The sequence below is a fragment of the Bufo bufo genome, chromosome 3, assembly GCF_905171765.1.
Source record: "Bufo bufo chromosome 3, aBufBuf1.1, whole genome shotgun sequence".
In the NCBI taxonomy this organism is placed as follows: domain Eukaryota; kingdom Metazoa; phylum Chordata; class Amphibia; order Anura; family Bufonidae; genus Bufo; species Bufo bufo.
The window spans coordinates 104298295-104320314 of record NC_053391.1 but is presented as its reverse complement, the minus strand read 5'-3'; the positions used below and the strand labels follow the sequence as shown (position 1 = coordinate 104320314).

The 22020-nt window shown below is 43.0% G+C and overlaps 1 protein-coding gene across 20 annotated transcripts in view; it reads left to right on the top strand.

Moving 5' to 3' along the window:
- MYO18A (myosin XVIIIA) overlaps window positions 1-22020 on the top strand; it is a 316966-nt gene that overhangs the window by 172954 nt on the left and 121992 nt on the right. For all 20 annotated transcript variants that reach the window (XM_040423434.1, XM_040423435.1, XM_040423437.1 and 17 more), the window contains 5 exons: window positions 607-748; window positions 4236-4395; window positions 6161-6347; window positions 10738-10975; window positions 14004-14113. In XM_040423434.1, coding sequence (XP_040279368.1) covers window positions 607-748; window positions 4236-4395; window positions 6161-6347; window positions 10738-10975; window positions 14004-14113 — 837 coding nt within the window. The remainder of the gene's footprint in view (window positions 1-606; window positions 749-4235; window positions 4396-6160; window positions 6348-10737; window positions 10976-14003; window positions 14114-22020) is intronic.

Genomic DNA, 22020 nt, shown 5'->3' with positions numbered 1-22020 from the left:
CTTATACTGTATAAACCAATAAAGTTCTAACTATCTTAAAAACCTGTTAAAGAGAAAAAAAAACCTCTAGTTTACGAGCTGTAATTGGTGAATGTGAAGGAAGTACAGGGACAATGTCTCCACTGAGGATCTTTATCTCATCCTACAATGAGGGCTGTAATTTTACCTTGTAGTCTGACCTAGACTGAATTTTCAAAAGCGCCAAGAAACCAGACTAAAATGTTTTACTGCAAAATGATGTGTTTTTACTATCTCGAGCATTAAGTATTGATTCCTCCCTTCAAGTGCCTTTTTAAAATAGGACTGAGAATCACCCCTGCTGACTCTTCTGCTTTATTATTATTTTTTTTTATCCCCTTTACTGCCATTTCATCAAGAAAATCAGGCTGGCAATTAGAGGCAGCGCTGCCTGGAGGACTGGAGAAATGAGATTGCGGATAAGAGGGGATGGAGCAGTTTGTTACCCTGATTAATGGGGTTTTGTTAGCAGATCTCATTCCTTGTGCTTGCATTTCTTTGCACATGAAAAATAAGTCGCAAACTAGTGTTTGACAGGGTTAGACAGGAGAACTGCTTTCTGGGTAATGAACTTGGTTTTAATCGCAGGTAAGGACCCTTGCGAGGACTGACGAGGCCAGAGGTCTTTTGTGGTTACTGGAAGAAGAAGCATTGCAGCCTGGTGGCAATGAGAACAGCCTTTTGGAACGACTGTTTACTTACTATGGACCTCAGGAAGGAGAAGAGAGTGGTAATAAAATTTGTCTCATCTTCTTGTTTCTTGACATTTATGAATGAGGCTGCAACAGTCATACTATACCACAATTGTATGTATTTTTGCAGTTTTAATTTTTTCTGTTTCTTTTGATTTTATGCAGTGCACAAACAATAATCTTCTCTTACCATTCATAAATGGTTATGACGCTTTTGCTGGTGGAACTGATATTCTTATGTGTTATTTAGTACTTTAAACTGAAAGTGCTGTACTGATCGAAGGGTCTTAAAGGGCATCTGTCATCATATGTGCCTGCATTACTGAGAAAAATTATGTTTTACTATATGCAAATGAAACTCTAGGAGCAACAGGGGTGTTCCTCTTACACCTAGGCACTCGGCATTCTCTGCAACCCTCTCTACTTTGACAGGGCCAGGCCAGTTTTCTCAGCAATGCAGGGAAGAAATGGATGCAAATGAGCTTTTAACAAGCTCTGCCTCTAATGCTACCAGATGTAAGGCAGCTATCCTATAAGTCAATTATGATTTAGATAATAAATAAGCCAGCAGCTCATCTGCAGGCAGCTGTTTCTGGGTGAATGCCCCTCATCAGTGCAGAGCAAAGAATACAGCTGTCTGCAGTTGAGGTGCTGGCTTATTTATTATCCAAGTTATGTCTCAAGGCCTAGTTAAAGGGTAGAACATTGACTTAGGATAGCTGCCTTACATCTGGTGGCATTATAGGCAGAGCTTGTTAAGAGCTCATTTGCATCCCTTTCTTCCCAGAATTCCAGAGGAGCATGTATGGCCTATAAGTCTACTCACGCCGATTGAGGTGCTCTCCCCCATGGAGAGATAGTACCCCCAAAATCTCAGCAATACAGTCACATATGAACATGGGACCAAAACAGATGCCTTCGGCTGCAAGAGCACATTCTACAGGTCAACCGGTTTCATAGATGTAAATCTGTTGGCAGATGCCCTTTAAAACAATAAGCTGATCACAGTGTTCAATTCCTCTGCAGCACCACCACAGGGGAAATTGAGCATTACACAGTTCAGTTGGCTTTTTGTGTAATGTAAGGTCCTCCAGAGTGTGAGACACTCTTTTTAGCTACAATTCACTGTGGCTAAAAGTCGAAAGTCCCGAACAGGGGAGCCACCCCACTTTGTGACAGTGGTTTTCTAAAATGGACATGTTCTTTAAAAGAGGTTAACTCTCTAAAGACATTGACATTATATCACAAGTATATACCATCCATCAATTTCTAATTGATGACGATCTGAGCTCTGTTACTCCCACCGATAACTAGCGAAGAAAGCCTCTGCTTTGCTTTTTTTTTTTTTTTTAAGAGGCTGCATGGTCAGTCTGTTATAGTCGATGTTTGACCATGTGGCCTCCAAAGAAGCTAATATAATTAGTCTTTCATGAGGTAACCTAATGCCACCTGCAGTCCTTCTCAACACATGGACCTTGAATGTGTCATTTAGTTGCCCTGGGTATTCATATGAAGCATAGGGTTAGATTATTGGATGACAAGAAGAGAGCATTTCACCTTTTATTCTAAATGTCAGTACTGGATAATGATGCCATTTCCTGAACTGAACAGTGTTTCTGAAGAAAATAAAAACAAAAAAACTACATACATTAGTGTTAAGGTACTTTCACACTAGCGGTTTTTTTTTCCGGCGCTGAGTTCAGTCCTAGGGGCTCAAATCCGGAAAAGAACTGATCAGTTTTATCCTAATGCATTCTGAATGGAGAGCAATCCGTTCAGGATGCATCAGGATGTCTTCAGTTCAGTCTTTTTTACTCATCAGGCTTTTCAGAAAACCGTAGCATGTTGTATTTTTACCTCCGGCCAAAAATCCAGAACACTTTGACTGAACGCCGGAACACTTTTTTTTTTTTTTTTTTACTTCAAAATGTTTTTATTGTTTCATATAAATATGAGTATACGCTGATAGGCGTGAGAAGATTAACAATGACAAAATCATAGATATATCGGCATGCTTATACAACAACCAATACAATAGTTATGCAGATATTGATATAATCGGTATATCACATTTTCTAGTAGAACATGAACTTGGAGAAACATTTCCAAAAGGAAGAGAAAGGAGGGAGGAGGGTGAACACTTTGACTGAACGCTGGATCCGGCATTTTTCCCATTGACTTGCATTAATGCCGGATCAGGCGCCGTGTGTTCCGTCAAACCGGATCCGGCTTTTGCATGTTAAACCCAAAAAATGTGCAAAAAAAAGTTAAAGTCCATAAATGGCGGATCCGTTTTTTCCAATGCATTTTTTCATTGTGATCACAATCCTGATCAGGATTCAAATGTAATCCGTTTTCACACGTTTTTCTGGATCGGGCGGGCAGTTCCGGCGACGGAATTGCCCGCAGGATTCAAACAACGCTAGTGTGAAGATACCCTTACAAAAAAAAAATAGCAGTCCAACATCAACATAAATCAGTTTTTGGTAGTGATATTTCTGCATAGCAAATAATTTACCTGTAAGAGTAGTAGAGTAATAGAAAAAAAAAACTGGTTGAAAAATGAGGACATGCAAACCGCTGATTCTGAGTAAGGGTACGTTCACATCTGTGGCAGCGCATCCAGCAGGCTGTTCTAGCAGCCTTCCTGATTTTGCTGGATCCAGCATTGTTGAATCTACACCTCTCCACCATATCCCCATTGACTATAAAGGGGACTGGTGGGGATCTGGCCAATCTATGATATAACTGCCGTGTTTTGGCCCTGCAAAAACCATTGCATGCAACAGTTTTTGTCCACCCAACAGCCAGAATTTGTGCTGGATCGGGCATCCGGACATGTGAACATAGCCTAATTGAATCATTAATTGAAAGGGGCTTGATCAAAATAATAGCAGTGAAGAATTACATTGGCATCAATTTTGGCTCTTATTTAAGGAAGGAGGTTGTGAAATGCTGCAGATGTTGTTTATAGTGTATTTCCTTCTAAAATATTGTGGAAAAGGGTTGTTCCAGACAATGTTCGGATGAAGAAGATACTTTGATCAAATCGTTGATTGGAGAGGGAAAACCTCTAGAGAAGTGCAGCAAGTTGTAGGCTGCTCAGCTAAAATGTATGGAAATAAAAGTGATAATGATTTTGTGCTTATTTTAAACTCACTGCTATTTTTGAATACTATTGTATGGCCCCCTACAAAGCAGTGTAAGAAGACCATCCTGCTTCAAGTCTAGTCTTTCTTACGAAAGTCAATGGATATTTATTATATGAGGACAGGTAGCAATTTGTTCTAATTCTGTATTTAATATTGGATAAAATATAATGTCAGGCAAAATCTGAAATTAATCTTTGTCTCCAGGTAAGATTTTGTCAGGTGGAAGATCCTGCCATGCAAAAATCTTGGAGATACTCAACTTTCCTTGTTCTGTCTGCGGGTTTTTGTTCTCCTGAACTGTAGGCTAATTATTGGGTCATGAAATTACTTCTGCTTTGCCCACTTACACGATTATACTTTTATCTATTCTCAGGTAAGAAACCATTACTCCGAAGCAATAAAGAACATCACTTCATGCTGGGGCACTCCTATGGCACGAACTGGGTGGAATATGACGCAACCGGATGGTTAAACTATGTCAAACAAAACCCAGCCTCTCAAAATGCTGCTAGTTTGCTGCAAGATTCCCAGAAGTAAGACAAGTCAAAGATTTTTCTCTGTCCACCTCACTGAGGTGGATGCATATGCTCAGTTCTATCTTTTAACTGCCTCCTGAGCTGTAATGAGGAGGGAGCTGCAGCAGAAAGGACAAGCCCTTTTAGCTGCCAGCTTGATATACATCTAGTAGAGCAATTGGCTCAATGAATGGGGAGATCTCTGGATCCATGTGAGGTACAGGGCTGGTTCTAGCGTTGTTAGAAAGAGATTATTTACTAAATGATATCGGATTTTAATTTTTTACATTAATCGTGGGATAACCCTCTTAAGGAAAGGATATATGTTCAGAGGACAGGATCGCTTAGCTTTGGCTTTTTATATAAAAGTCGATAGTAACTGATAGTCCAACTGATCCCATTGTGTGCAGCAGATTTCATTTGTGACCGTTACTATGTCCAGCGTCCTTAAAAGTTGCCAATCCTAGCCAAAAAACATCTTCTATACGTTCCTTCTACCATCACCTTTCTATTTCTAGAGTTCTTGGTGCACCTCCACTTCTATGTTTTCTGTAAAGATTCTAGAAGATGGCCTATTGTAAGCTGGGACCATCATTGATCACTTGAGCAAACGGGTGATTGGTGTTCTTCCAAACACACACATCACCACAAATTTGATTTATATATATTCATATATATGAACATCACATCTTAAGCCTCACCCTTTTCCTCATTGCACAACACCCCCCTGACGAACTGTGCGCTATGGATTTTTCTACAGCTAGGTGTCTCAAATTTTGGTAAGTTGCAACAAAATTTGTCACAGTTTAGGGCATTTCTAGCACAATGTCTAGGGGCACGCACATTAGTAAAAGTGGGCCGATTGGTTCTGAATTTAAGGGGTTAAATGAACATCATATAATACATAAAAAATCTCTTTCTAACAAAGCAAGAACCAGCCCTGTACCTCACATGGATCCAGAGATCTCCTCACTTATTGCTCTGCTATATTTATATCAAGCTGGCAGCTCAAGGGGAGTGACTTTTCTGCTGCAGCTAAGGATGTGTCCATGATCTCCCTATCACAGCTCAGGGGGTGTGTCCATGATCTCCCTATCACATCTCAGGGGGTGTGTCCATGATCTCCCTATCACATCTCAGGAGCCAGTTAAAAGATAAAACTGAGCACGTGCGGCCATCTCAGTGAGCAGGACAAACAAATAAGAATAAGAAAAAAGAGGAGGTGGCTCTATACTGATACATTTTATTGAATAACTCAGTGGCTATGCAAAATTTTTAATTACATGCAATTACAAAAGTATTCGGATCCAGATGTTGGTTCGAAAACTGTAGAATATTTGTCGTGGGACAACCCTTTTAATATAACTGCATGCCATATGAGAAAAAAAACTTGTGTGTGCTTCGTATTAAATCCCAGGCAAAGGAACTGTATTCCTGATCTGTGCAACATGCGCCCATCATATTGCAGTGTGCACCAAGCCTTAGTTCAAATGAAACGTGGTGAGAATGTTTGTAAAAACAAGTAAGAAAAGTTTTCGGTTGAAATATTTCGGCTACCATTTTTCATTTTCACTTTGTCACTTTTAAGCTCACATGTGATGGTTTCCCTGGGAGTGCAGCTCTTGCTGTACATAACGATGAACCCTCCAGTGAATGTGCAGCATTTTTACTTCTGAGATATTTTGATATATTTTATCCTTCTTTAGTGATTTTTTTATTAATATAAATGAAAATTGTCTTTAACACACATACAGCTTAAAATCCTTTTCTTACTCAACCACAGGAAAATAATTAGCAGCTTATTTGCTGGCAGAGCAGGCACAGCGACAGTCTTATCGGGTTCAGTAGCTGGCCTGGAGGGGGGGTCCCAGCTGGCCCTCCGCAGAGCAACCAGCATGCGAAAGACATTTACGACTGGCGTGGCAGCTGTGAAGAAGAAGTCACTGTGTATTCAAATTAAACTTCAAGTAGTAAGTGGAGATTCTGTGTGTGTGTATATGTGTATGTATGTGTGTATATATATGTATATATGTGTATATATATATATATATATATATATATATATATATATAAAATTATACAAATCATAGAGGAATGCTTGCTATTTGTATCTGTCATTCATGGACTCAAGTGATTCATCAATGTTTGGATTCAAACCCCTTTAGAATATATTAACACATGTATACCAATACTAATATGGGGCATTTTTTGTGTGTATTAGGCCGCATTCACCCATCCTGCTGAGTGCAGAAGCGCATGGCGTCATTGGTTGCTATGACGCTGTGCGCTTCATACCGCCGCACAGTAATACACTCATATGATCTATGCGCTCGTGCACTCAGCAGGACGGGTTTTCACGGACCATGGTCCGTGAAAATCCACGTATGTGTGAATGCGGCCTAAGGCTACTTTCACACCTGCTCTTTCCCTTTCTGCTATTAAGATCCGTCATAGGATCTCAATAGTGGAGGAAAACGCTTCTGTTTTGTCCCCATTCATTGTCAATGGGGACAAAACTGAACTGATTGAAACAGAGTGCACCAGAATGCATTCCGTTTGGTTGCGTCCCCATCGCGGACACAATAAGGTTGCACGTGATGTGGTGCGGATCAGTTTTCTTGGACACAAAAGAAACGGACCCATCCCCCTTGACTTACAATGGTTTTAGAGACGGATCCTTCATGGCTATTTCAGAGATAATGCAACCAGATGCGTTCATAACAGATGTAGCCGGTTATATTATCATGACAGAAGCGTTTTTGCTGATCCATGACGAATCCAGCAAAAACACAGATGTTAAAGTAGCTCTAGATGTTAGTACCTTTACATTTTCGTAGAGCGCTTTTTCTCTCTGTCAGTCTTCTGTTGTGTGCCCAGACCTAGTGATGCCATTGTTGACAGCTGTGGTGCTCTCTGTTTTTACATTAGCAACATAGTAGTGTCTACACGTGGAAATATTCCACACTTCAGTACAGGGGCGAACACTAATAACTGTGGGTCCCTGTGCAAAAACAGAATATGGACTCCTTGATCTCCAGGGATGGATTGGGAACTTAAAGTGGCCCTGGAAAAAAACCTAAAAGTGGCCCCAAGTTGTAGGCGACATTAAATTGACAGAAGGCGGGGCAACACAAGTGGGCAGAGGTAGGTGGAGCCAGCAATACCGTAGTGCAGCACAAAATACCGCCCCAGCAAAACCAAATGCCACTGTGCAGCATAAAATACTGCCCTATCACCATATTGAGGTGACGGTGATAGTTGAATTCCAGAGGGCACCTATGGCTACTGGCCAGGTGCATATTTACCTGATGATCCTAGCATTAATTAATATTGAGGGTATCAGATCGTTATGTACATGGCCAGCAACAATGTGGTGAGCTCGGGTGGCCACATGGGCATTGGCCCACCTGGAAATTTCCCTGTAGGGTCTATGGCCAGTCTGCCCCTGTTGATCTCCAACTGCTAATTTGGTGCTACATATAGTACAGTATATTGAACCCTGCGCTGATGCTGCGTTCGCATCACCACTAGTAATTTCCAATGTTCTGCTCTTCAGATTATGCCCAGTTTTTCTGTGCAGATTCTTGTTCGGAAAACCGCAGTGTCATACAGTACCAGCAAAGTGTATGAGATTGGACAACTCTAATGTACACTTTGCTTTTTTTGTTCTGTGTGAATTTTGAATCCGCAACATGTAATTTCTTTGTGCGGATTTTACCCTTTTCAATGCAAGGGTGAGATCTGCGGCAAAACCACAAGTAACACTTTGTGCGGAAATGCACAGAAATCCACATGGAAATCTGTGCAAATTTTCTGTTGTGGCCTTAGAGGAGAAGAACAATGATAAATAATTTAAAGGGAACTTGTCACCTCCAAAAACCATCCCAAACCATCAGAAGTACCTGAAAGTAGCCCGCAGTGTGTTTCTAATGATCATTTTCTTCCTGCAGTCGGATGCGGCAAAAGCTCTGAAAGCGTTCTTTTATCCTCTGCCCGCTCTATTTTCTAGTCAGCCTTGAAGTCAAGGGGGCAGCGGCCTCCTTGCTTCAAGTCAAGGTAATCGCGCCCCCTTCCCTGCCCCTTCACCTGTGACTGACAGCTGGCTATTCGGCAAAGGCAGTCGAACTCTCGTGCATAAGCGCTGTCAGTCAGAGGCGAAGGGGCAGGGAAGGGGGCGCAGTTACCTTGACTTGAAACAAGGAGGCCGCTGCCCCCTTGACTTCAAGCATGACTAGAAAATAGCGCGGGCAGAGGATAAAAGAACGTTTTCAGAGCTTTTGCCACATCTGACTGCTGAAAGAAAATGGTCATTGGAAACACACTGTGGGCTACTCTCAGGTACTGCTGGCGGTTTGGGATGGTTTTTGGAGGCGACAGGTTACCTTTAAGTGCCAGCATTTAAGTTAATTGAATGGCGCAAAAGATCTCATTGACGATAAAGGGGTCTGTTCATTTTCCATTTGGATTGCTGATCATTTTTTACCAGACAGAAAAATCATGCATGCAGGACTATTTTGTTCTGTTTTCTTGATGGAATCTGCCATAAAGTTCCCGAACAGAGCCTTTGATGTAGACGTGAACGTGTCCTTGTCTGACGAAAACCAGTTGTAATTTCACAGCAGTTTACCTGACTGAAACACTTAGTGACTGTGTGTTAGCCATCTGAAACTCTATAACATGCATCCTCAAACTGCGGCGCTCCAGCTGTTGCAAAACTACAACTCCCAGCATGCCCGAACAGCCTACAGATATCGGCCTACAGCAGGGCATTGTGGGAGTTGTAGTTTTAAAACAGCTGGAGGGCCGCAGTTTGAGGATGCCTGCTCTATAACATACTTGAGTGGAGCAGTTACCTGAACAAAGCACATGTGTGAGGTCTTAAGAGCTTGCCTGACTGAAACTCACCTGTGAAGACAGAAAATCTGCTGCCCTCATCCACTTCAAGCAAGGATTATTTTATTCACCTAGAGGCATCAAACATAACGTTCCGACAAAGCCTTTTTCAAGCACTGTGATGCTCCTGGGGGCCCAAGGCAGCTCAGTTTCCCGACTCCCACATTCACTTGTTGTCTGTGCGAGCGAGCGGCGTGTGGCTCGCTGCTTGCATTAGTGAAGGACTTGTCTGTCAATGACAATTACTTACTGCCGAGTCTGCCGGCCAGTGCCATGCTAGCTCCTCCTCCCGACCTCCGACCCGGGCCTGCCCTTGTGTCCCTACGGTACGTACGCTGCCTGCCTCTGCGCCACATTCTCCCGCTGCCGCCTGCCTCGGCCCTCAAGTTCCTCAACTTGCAAAGGCGGCCGCGTCACAGAGGAGACACACAGTCCATCACCACCACCATCACTAGTCTAGACACTCAGCAACGGTTCGGTTACTCACCTGAGTCACGGTCACCTCTAGACTATCTGTAAGTAAGTCGCTTGTCGCTGGTGTGCACTGCAGGCTCGCTTTTCTAAAGGAAGTGGAACTGTCTGAATGGCTGTACAGTACAGTCAGAGTGGCATGTGAGTCTGGGACACATGATGTGGCAATAATAATGTGTCTGCTGCCTGGACCATTATCTGTACACGTATGTATGGCATAATTAATGGAATGACACATCACACATGACATGAGTGACACAGGTCTTTACCAGGCAGCCTGGTAACTCATGTCATGTGTGATGTGTCATCCCATTAATTATGCCATACATACGTGTACAGATACTGGTCCTGTGAGGCTGCAAGGCAGGGGTGTGGTGTGGACCCACTCCTGAGACTGCATGTGCTTACAGTCCCTAAATAAATAATATTGCAGTGATTAGCAACCGTATGACAGGCGTTTATCACCGATCAATTAATTTAATGCTCAAATTTTTTTTGTCTCACTCCCATTTCTTCTTGTTGCATGTTGAAGCTCTACTTGGAACCTTGTTAAGATCAAACAATGTAAAATAAGATTTTTTGCCATTTTTCAAGTGGTCTTAAACTTTTGATCAGGACTGTACAATATACACACCTGGCCGAAGTGTATGTCTATAAGGAAGTCTGGAGAGCTAGCAGATTGTTTGGCCAACAGCTATTGACTATGTATGGCCACCTTTAGAAGAGGCTGTCCTGTCAGACACATGAGCATTGAGGCTGGGGAGTCAGGAGTTATACAAGATAGGCTCATGAACGGCTTGGCCACGCTGCATGAATATCCTGTACGAATGTGTATATATCTACACATACTGATCTAAAACAGAAAATGACATATTCCTTCTTTTGTTTCCATATTAATTAAAGGAATATTTTTATCTATTTACAATTAAATTTCTTATCCTATTCGTCTGTTATTATCTGTTAATAATACGTTTGTTTTTTTATTGTTCTCTGTAGGATGCTCTGATTGATACCATTAAGAAGTCCAAAATTCACTTTGTCCACTGCTTTCTGCCTAAAGCTGAGTCATTTACCAGTGGGGCTCGGCTGGTACCAGCTGCACGAGTTGGCTCCAGTGAGTCAGATCTGTCAGGTGAACGTTGTGATGCAGAGCTTATGCAAGTCGACGTCCCTCTGTTGCGAGCTCAGGTCCGAGGGTCCCGCGTTCTGGATGCTCTTCGCATGTATAGACAAGGTAATTGCCTACTGCTGATTGCAAATTGCAATTTTTTTTGTTTGTTATAACGCAACAGGCAGATGGATGCTGGTAGTCACTAGCAGAGTATGGCGTTCTCTACACACGCTTAATACTGGCTCACTACACAACCAAACGGGACCTACTGCTGTTAAATGGAGAGCGTGCTGAAAACATTGGCCAACTTGCTCCTGGTATTGTTTGCCACTAAAATCACTTGCTAGTTTTTGCTACTTTTAAATCGAGTAGGTACAATAGTCAGATATGATACTCCTCTTGTTTGGAACTGTAGTGTGTTTTTTTTTTTTTTTTTTGTATAGGTGACTATGCTACCTCCTACTGTTCATTTTCTAGAGCAGGGATCAGCAACCTCCTGCACTCCAGCTGTTCTAAAACTACAACTCCCAGAATGCTCCAGTCACTTCTATGGGAGTTAGAACAGCAGAACATGTTGCACTCTCGGAGTTGTAGTTTCACAGCAGCTGGAGTGCCGAAGGTTGCTGATCCCTGTTCTAGACAGTTAAGAGTATTCTGGGACATTAAAAAATGTGGCAGAAAGCAGACGAGGTGCCAAAAGTATTACCTCGAAAAATCCTCTGCCACTTCAGGGGTGCCACCCTGATGCTGCAGTTTTTTCTCATGCTTCTCTGCAGTAATGACATTGTAACGTCAATAGTTATTTTAATATTTTTGCACGTCTCCTGCTTTTTGCCACATTTTTAAATGTCTCCGACAACCCCCTAAACAGAAAGTTCTAAGTCTAGGCAGCAGATTCTCTTTTATTGGTACCTGAGATGTGGCTGTGTGTCTGATTAAATTTGGGCTACAATACCACAATTGCATCCACTTCAGCCGCCTATCAGAGCTATTGAAGTGGGTGCACTTTTTCCACTAAGTGGCTGCAGTTGGGCTATGGTTCAATGTTAATAGGACATCTATAAAATACACTAAAGTTGGCTACTCTAGCGACAGGTTCCTGTTTAACTCTTAGGCCTCTTTCACACGGGCGTCATGGATTTGGGCCGGATAAGATGCAGGTGCGTCGTGGGAAAATGCTTGATTTTTCAGCGCGAGCGCTAAACATTTTGATGCGTTTTGCATGCGCGGGAGAAAAATCTGCATGTTTGGTACCCAGACCCGAACCCAGACTTCTTCACAGAAGTTCGGGTTTGGGTTAGGTGTTCTGTAGATTTTATTATTTTCCCTTATAACATGGTTATAAGGGAAAATAATAGCATTCTTCATACAAAATGCTTAGTAAAATAGTGATGGAGGGGTTAAAAAAAAAAATAAAATAAAATAAAAATAACTCGCCTTAATCCACTTATTCGCGCAGCCCGGCTTCTCTTCTCTTCTTTCTTCTTTGAGGAAGAGGACCTGTGGTAACGGCACTGCGCTCATCACGTGGTCCATCACATGACCCACCACCATGGTGATGGATCATGTGATGAGCGCAGTGACGTCACCACAGGTCCTTTTCCTCCTGGACAGCAAAGAAGAAGACAGAAGAGAAGCCGTGCTGCGCGAACAAGTGGATTAAGGTTAAGAGTTAATTATTTTTTTATTTATTTTTTAACCCCTCCATCACTATTTTATTAAGCATTCTGTATTAAGAATGCAGTTATTTTCCCTTATAACCATGTTATAAGGGAAAATAATAATGATCGGGTCCCCATCCCGAGCATCTCCTAGCAACCATGCGTGAATATCGCACAGCATCCGCACTTGCTTGCGGATGCTTGTGATTTTCACGCAGCCCCATTCACTTCTATGGGGCCTGCGTTGCGTGAAAAGCGCTCAAAATAGAGCATGCTGCGATTTTCACGCAACGCACAAGTGATGCGTGAAAATCACCGCTCATGTGCACAGCCCCATAGAATTGAATGGGTCCGGATTCAGTGCGGGTGCAATACGTTCACCTCCCGCATTGCACCCGCGCGGAAAACTCGCCCATGTGAAAGAGGCCTTATTGTTTCGTCCACCTTACATTCACCCCCCAGCTTACTCTGGGGGCAGTAAGCCGTTTTTGTTGAAACATTGCCATTATTCCCACCTCCTATGGCCACTGAAACAATAGCTCTCTATCCATAGAAGCATCTGACTAGGTATGCTGCTCATTATGATAAAAAAGGGAAGAAAAAACTGTTAAAATAAACAAACAGATCCCCCTAAAAAAATCAATGGACATCTCCCAGCAATGGGATCAATACAGGCTCCCTACTGAGCTTGTGCTGGATGGTGCATCAGTCAATAGATAGCGACAGATTAGGAGACAGAACATAAGCGTCCAGGTCTCACCAGTCAATTGAAGTGGAATTCTCAAAACAATTGCAAGCAGAAGCTGCTTTTCCAATAACCAGCTCAGTGCTTGATTTAATTACACACGCACACACAACCGCATTCAGCTCCTCAATCTCCCGTATAAATGAATTTCAGGTTGTTTTCCCGTTCTGTTTGCAGACACTCCGCACAAACATGACCCTGACCGCACTCCGGCTTGTTACATTATCACTTCCAGGTTCTTGCATCAGTTAAACAAATTGTTACATAGTTTTCAGGATAATTATACATGTCATGTACTTCAACCACAACTTTTTTGCTTTTTATACTTTTGTAAAATGGAAAATATGATGTTGCGTGAAGTTAGCTTTCATCTAGAAGGAATAAAACAGTCTTATGTCTTGTTTTGGGTAGCTACCCTGTACATCTTGGAGGAGAGCTAGTTTGCATACTTTTTTTTTTTTTTTTACACCTGGACCATTTTCTGTAAGTCTCTGAGAACCAATAACCTCCAGAGCTTTTCTGATGGGAAATGTGGGGACAACTTCTATAAGACATGTGCATATGGATTCAAAGTACTTGTTTCTAGAATAAAGCAATGGATCGCGAAGTGCAAGGTTTCATTAGCTGAGCTAGCCCTACAAAGGCAAATCTTGTGGCAGACTTCCTTTTAAGCAGTATGAGGTGTATTGTCATGAAACGTATGGGTACAGTCACCCTAATGTCCTGTTGAATTCATATTTTTTAGGTTATCCTGATCACATGGTCTTTTGCGAATTCAGGAGACAGTTTGATGTCTTAGTTCCTCACCTTACAAAGAAGCATGGTCGCAACTATATTGTCACAGATGAAAAGAGGGTATGTTTCCTTTAATTTAAAATACTGATGCTTGTGAGGCACTTGACAGTATCTACAATGTATTTCTCCAGTTGGCTATACCAGGCACTGACGGGGCCTATAACTGACATTTATCACTTAGCCACAAGATAGGTGATAAATGTCTGATTGCCCCATCAATCACAACGATGGGGATCCCAAGTCTCCACCCCCACCCCGTTCCTCCTGACTGCATAACCACAGTGAGAAGGACTTTAAATGGAGTGGCACATGAGCATGACCGCTACTGCTCTGTTTAAATTTGATGAAACTGATGGAGACAGCCAAGTACATCGGTCAGCAGTTTCCATCAGCTCCATAGACACTAAATGGAGCAGCAGGACGCATCGGTGGCATTTTAGAGGTTGGCCCCCTGTGTCTTCTGTGGATAGGTGATAAATATCAAGTTTGGAAAACACCTTTAAAGGTGTTATTCCATGAATAATGTAAAAAATGAGCCATCATATAGTACATGCCAATCTCTTTCTAACAAAGCCATAACCAGCCCTGTACCTCACATGGATCCAGAGATCTCCACATTCATTGCTCTGCTAGATTTATATCAAGCTGGCAGCTCAAGGGGAGTGTCTTTTCTGCTGCAGCTCAGGAGGCGTGTCCATGGTCTCCCTATCACAGCTCAGGAGGCGTGTCCATGATCTCCCTATCACAGCTCAGGAGGCAGTTGGAGGATGAAACTGAGCATGTGCGGCCATCTCACTGAGCAGGACAAAGAAATAAGAAAATAAGTGGCACTATGCAGATACATTTTTATTGAATAACTCAGTATCTATACAAAATTTTTACTTACATGCAATTACAAAAGTATTCAGATCCAGGTGCTGGTTTGAAAACTGTAGAATATTTTTCGCGGGACAACCCCTTTAAGGATTCTGTTACTTACAAAAAAATTTGACATTGAAAATGAAACTCCAGAAAGAAAGCATACCTTTCTTTCTCATTTATTTTCAATGACATTTGTTTATCACACTTCTTTGGCATGCATTGTTAGACAATTTTTATCCTATAGAAAAGTGTATTGGAAAACGCCTAAAAGGAAAACTCTATAGCCAGAGCAAGCTGGGACCAGACCCTAATAAGCATTTCTTGTATGGCAGAATTTTTGGGATACGCCATGAATGTCAAGCTAGGTATCCCCTTTAAATGAATCCGTTATGGCTGTCATCTGCAACCACTAGAGGGAGCTCACTGAAATACATATTTATAATGCTCTCATTAAATTCCATAATCATTCCGTATGCAGTAAGCTGTCAAATGTTGAGTGCTGCAGGCAGCATAGTGTGAAATTAGTCAGCACAGAATGTTGGACTAATTTAGAGTAAAAAAATATTTTTTTTAAATCTTGTGATGCCGCAGTACTGTATAGGATCATTGGAATTTTACAATAAGCGTGGAATTTGCCTTTTGTGATAGGAGTTGGCATCACTGTAAATGTGGAAAATGATGTCCTTAGTTGAATGAGTGATATTCAGCTTGTAGCAGGTAATGCTTTCAGAGAATGAATGCAGCGTTTTGCCTTTGGTATTGCTGGCTTCGGGCCCAATGTGTCTGAATTGAATTTCTATAGTAAATTATATGGATGTCCTGTTCCACTTTGATGTCTTTCTCCGTAGCTCGTACAGCGACAATTGCATTTCACAGCAGCGGCACATCAGGGTGATGACTGTAAATACCATTGGGCTTGCCAAATTAGAATTTAGTGCAGAATTGGGGTTGATCCAGTTTTTTTTATTTGTCAACCTATCTGCATCAAAATGCATTTTAATTTAGCTTTCAAGTCTTCTCCTAGGCTTGCATGGATATGGGGGATTTTACAGCGATGCTGTTAAGAGTTGTTGGTGTGTAGGAGGACCTTATATATTGAGCTATGTATTCTTGTTGCTCTATATACATGTAATATAGGTATATTTTATAACTTACATCGCAGACTATATCACGTGACCCTGCTTTCTGGGCTCGTATAGTAACACGTAAATGGTATACACCATATTGGCGATCAAGAACCAATACAGATTCATGAACTTTGAGATCTTTTGTATGCTGCGCTAGTGGTTCTATTGCGTGTTGGAGGGCAAGATAATATTAACAAACATATAGAACAAATAGAAGATTCCTATTATTATGCACAAATCTGAAATTTTTGGTGCATTTAAAACATAAATACCGTATATACTGAAGTTGGATCAGTTAGTTTTTCCTTATTTTTCTTTGCAAAACTCCTAAAGAGGTTTTCCGAGATTTTGATACTGACCTATCCTCAGGATAGGTCATCAGTATCTGATCGGTATGAGGCTGAGAGCGATACCAAGCGCAGCCGCTATACTATGTACGGCGCTGTGCTTGGTGAGCTGCGAGAAGGCCTAGGTGCTCACAGGAGCGTGAGTGCCTTCTCATACAGATGATTGGCGCTGGTCCTGGGTATTGCACCGATCAGATACTGATGACCTATCCTGAGGATAGGTAATCAGTATCAAAATCTCGGAAAACCTCTTTTAATCTATCAGAATGTATAGAGACATAAGGCACAATTCCAGAAGGCACTAACTCCCTAAAGCTGGGTTTACACGTTCCACCCATATTGCAGCCGCAAGCATTTTTTGCTATTGTTGTATGTAATTTTGGCAAAAAAAAATGTAGTACTGTGCTGCGATTGTGGAAAACCGGAACAAAAAAAACACCACGGCCATTAAAATTTGGCAAAAACTGCTATGTGGATGCATTGTGTTTTTTATTTTCTGTTTTACTTTTGTTTAAAGAGGTTCTATACTTATTTCTTACTGATGATCTAGCCTTTCAGTGATTCAGTATTATTACACCATAAGACATGATAAAGTTCCAGGCGAGTAGGAGATCACTCTGCATCTTCCTCCACTCCAGACCAGTCATATTTTTGTGTTACTGTTGTGTGGTTCACTGTATGACTTTACTGTCAGGCCCTCTGTGTTCCCATTGCCTTGCCTTGAGGAATTTCACACTCTGTTTCTAGATAGTTTTTAGTGTTTTAACTCCTGGATCACATCAAATACATGGATTGCATGTGACAGGTTTAAGTTTTTGGACACCATTATCTTACACCAGGAGGGACTACACATTTCAGAACTAAAGCTCCTCTTGCACAATTCATTTTGGATTTTAAGGGCATGACTACAAACAATGTTAGTTGTTTTTGGACACAATGACTAAAGGGCATATCCTATGCAGTACTCACTGGGGATCCTGTCTATCTAGTACAGGTTGTCAAGCGAAATGAGATTTTAGAGTTTACCAGTGACGGTTTCAAAACCGGGAAAAGTCTCTCTAGGGATGGAGGCACAGTGCATTTTTAATGCATGGCTGACTTGGCTTGAGATTAAGGATGCATGATTGGAAAGAGCGTCTGTAATTCTCGTTTGTAGCATAAATAGTACATGCTGTAGAAATCCCCCACCGAGCCGTTGTCTTTGCGGTGCTGGTTTCATAATTTAAAACTGTCTGGATAGTGTTTAAAATATTAAGTAGCACATAATATGATGTCTTCTAATAAATGTGCGTGTTTCTTTTATGGGTTGCGTTGGATTTTCTGCAAACACCGTGCAAATCTGTTTTCTTGAGATATAAAGTATTATTTCTTCAGGTCACATTGTCAACTAGTGCTAGGAAAAAGTCAATGCATGTACATAGCTAGACATGTCATTTAGACAGGGATTTATATTGGATTAATAGTACTAGATGTGCCGAAGCCAGTGATATACATAGAAGAGGAGGTAAAGATCTCACCTATGTATTATGTTCCATTCATTTGTGACCTTTGAGCCATTTCTTTCTGGTCTGCTAGCAATGTACATGTACGTTGCACCCAATGGCAAATGCAATGGGCCCTGCTAGGAATGACTCACCAGAGTACCGGAGGATCTACTAGTGGGCACAGTCTCTGATACCAAACTATGACCTGGTCCCCAAAGGTCAAGGAGAAAAGCAACCTTTGGAGCCACTAACTTGCCACTAATAGGTTTTGATTTGAAGAAATAGACCTTAGACTTTATTGATGACATGGAGGTTGGGCCCAGAGAATCATTTTATTCGGTGTGCTCAAGGAACCCCAGTCCGACCCTGGCAAGCCTCCAAAGCAATTGAATGGGCTTTATTTATTATATGCACAGCTTTGGATGAGATTTGATCCTAATATTAATATGGCTTAGATCACATCTGCATTGGAGACAGCTGTTTTGTCCAGAAAAACGCAGGGCTCCCTAAACGGAAATCCAGCGGGCGCCATGGGTCTGTCAAGCATTGTTTGTGTCTGCCATGCAGCGGACCTTGTGCTTCCATTATTTTCGTTGTTCTGCTACCGTAATAGAGGAAAACAACAACAGAAATGCAAATGAACCCTAATCAAGTCTGAAGCAGTGTAAGATCCCTAATGGGTTCCCAGCTTTGTGTGCTATGTCTTATTAACAGCTTATATAAACATGTATATCATACATTGACGGGTGAGCAATGTTTGCTAAATCGTATGAATATACCAGGGCTTTTTTTCTCAGAGAAAAGGTGGTGGAACTCAGCCCCCCTCCCCTGGCCACGCCCCTACCCACCCCTAGGACCGCCCCCTAAAACCGCCCCTTTAGAGAACAGGGATGCAAGTAAAATTTGGGGGTACTATAAAAGTCCAGCCCAGCAAAGAAACCCCCCAGATGGGGATGGCACTGTTAGTGGGGGATCTGGGGATGGCACTGTTAGTGGGGGATCTGGGGATGGCACTGTTAGTGGGGGATCTGGGGATGGCACTGTTAATGGGGGATCTGGGGATGGCACTGTTAATGGGGGATCTGGGGATGGCATCCGCAGATCCCCCATCCTATAACAGTGCCATCCACAGACCCCCCCATCCTATAACAGTGCAATCCACAGACCCCCCCACCCCATAACAGTGCCATACACAGACCCCTCCATCCTATAACAGTGCAATCCACAGACCCCCCCCACCCCATAACAGTGCCATCCACAGACCCCCCCACCCCATAACAGTGCCATCCACAGCCCCCCCACCCCATAACAGTGCCATCCACAGACCCCCCCCTTAACAGTGCCATCCACAGACCCCCCCCTTAACAGTGCCATCCACAGACCCCCCCACCCCATAACAGTGCCATCCACAGACCCCCCCCACCCCATAACAGTGCCATCCACAGACACCCACCCACCCCATAACAGTGCCATCCACAGACACCCACCCACCCCATAACAGTGCCATCCACAGACACCCACCCACCCCATAACAGTGCCATCCACAGACCCCCCCCACCCCATAACAGTGCCATCCACAGACCCCCCCTTAACAGTGCCATCCACAGACCCCCCCCACCCCATAGCAGTGCCATCCACAGACCCCCCCTTAACAGTGCCATCCACAGACCCCCCCCCAACCTATAACAGTGCCATCCACAGACACCCCCCCACCCCATAACAGTGCCATCCACAGACACCCCCCCACCCCATAACAGTGCCATCCACAGACACCCCCCCACCCCATAACAGTGCCATCCACAGACCCCCCCCCACCCCATAACAGTGCCATCCACAGACACCCCCCCACCCCATAACAGTGCCATCCACAGACACCCCCCCACCCCATAACAGTGCCATCCACAGACACCCCCCCACCCCATAACAGTGCCATCCACAGACACCCCCCCACCCCATAACAGTGCCATCCACAGACACCCCCCCACCCCATAACAGTGCCATCCACAGACACCCCCCACCCCTTAACAGTGCCATCCACAGACCCACCCCATAAAAGTGCCATCCACAGACCCCCCCACCCCATAAAAGTGCCATCCACAGACCCCCCCACCCCATAACAGTGCCATCCACAGACCCCCCCACCCCATAACAGTGCCATCCACAGACCCCCCACCACATAACAGTGCCATCCACAGCCCCCCACCCCATAACAGTACCATCCACAGCCCCCCCACCCCATAACAGTGCCATCCACAGACCCCCCCCCTTAACAGTGCCATCCACAGACCCCCCCATAACACTGCCATCCACAGACCCCCCCCCCCCCCCCGTTGCCGCTCCAGTACAGTTATAAAATGTGTAAAATTAATAATGATTCTATTCATGATGCCCCCTCTGTAGTAGAACATTCAATATATCCATCCTACTCACAGGGCTGACGTCACGTGCCTGCCCGGCCTACTTTATGAATGAAGCAGGCGGCGCAGGCACGTGACGTCAGTCAGTGACGCTGCCGCTCGTCTGCCCGGCCGGCCTGGATTACGATAACAGCCCTGTGAGTAGGATGGATATATTGAATGTTCTACTACAGAGGGGGCCTCATGAATAGAATCATTATTAATTTTACACATTCTATAACTGTACTGGAGCTGGGGGCCGGAGCACAGTGAACGCACCGGCCCCCAGCTCCTCCTCCCAGTCCCTCCCCGCTGATACATCACAGGCTGCGATGTCAAAAGGTGGCGGAACGCCGTTCCGGTGCGTTCCGCCAGAAAAAAAGCCCTGGAATATACACTCCAAAGTCTAAAAACGTCCAAAAGAAACGCTCTTTATGTAGTGTTGTGTAGTTAAGAGGAATATGATGATCCCAGAGGATCTAGCACTGGGAATATTTTATCTGTAGTCATCCATTTATTTAAGTGGACACTGATGCATTGGAGACGGCTGTTTTGTCCAGAAAAACGCTGGGCTTTTTCTGATAAACAGGTATTTCTACCCAAAATGCACAGCTTATACATACAATTTCTGTCTTCACTTTAATATACATTAACGTCAAAAATATTGTGATGTTTTCGTCCTTTATAACAATGGGTTCAAGGGGCTAAGTGATCTTGCATAATGTATTTCAGGCCTAGTGGTCAGTGTGAAAACTGCATAATTTTAGGATTCTTTTTAATAAAGAAAAAAAAAAAGAAAAAAAAATTGTAAAAAAAAAAGTTTTTTGTTTAACATAAAAATGTGATTTAAATATTAGGCCATTTTTTTATGATGCATTTATGTTAAAGGTAATAGGTCACCAAAATTTGCCAGTTAAAACTAGATTGCAACACATATCCTTTTTTTTTTAAATCTGTTTTTATTTTCCTTAACATGATTGATTATTGGGACGTCTATCATGCCTGATCTGTTCTTAACATTGAGAAAGTATTATGAAAACTGCTTTACAGGACGTCACTGACTTCTATGGGAGAGTTTTCTAGGCATGCTTTGCATCTGGGCAGAGGTCAGGAGGGAGTAGGCAAGCTGTGATATCGCCTATTGTGAATGGTGAATCCTGTCTTATCTATACACAGAGGTGATATCATTACAGGCAGGATTAGAATGACAGATAAGCAGATAACTGCCGTAAAGTGATCTGTACAGACAAAGAAGTAGCACCTATTATTGCGGATCCGCAACACACCCGCCCGGCACCCCTATAGAAATGCCTATTCTTGTCCGCAGCTGCGGACAAGAATAGGACATGCTCTATCTTTTTACGGAGCTGCGGACCCAAAGATCGGGGCCGCGCTCCGCAAATGCGGATGCGGACAGCACACTGTGTGCTGTCTGCATCCATTCCGTCCCCATAGAGAATGAATGGGTCTGCACCCGTTCCGCAAAGTTGCGGAACGGATGCGGACCCATTTTGCGGATGTGTGAATGGAGCCTTAAACATATAGGTTATTTTCTGATAAGACATTCCCTTTAAATGACAAAATGCATTTAGCATTTAAACTGCGCCTATGCTGGTAGGTTAAATCTTGCACTAATCAAAGGCTATAAGCGATATGGATACATAAATCGTTATGGATGTATGCCATCCTTATAGAAACACTAGCCCGTTTTCACAAACCCGAAAAATTGCACTTAGGAACTGAATTTCATCA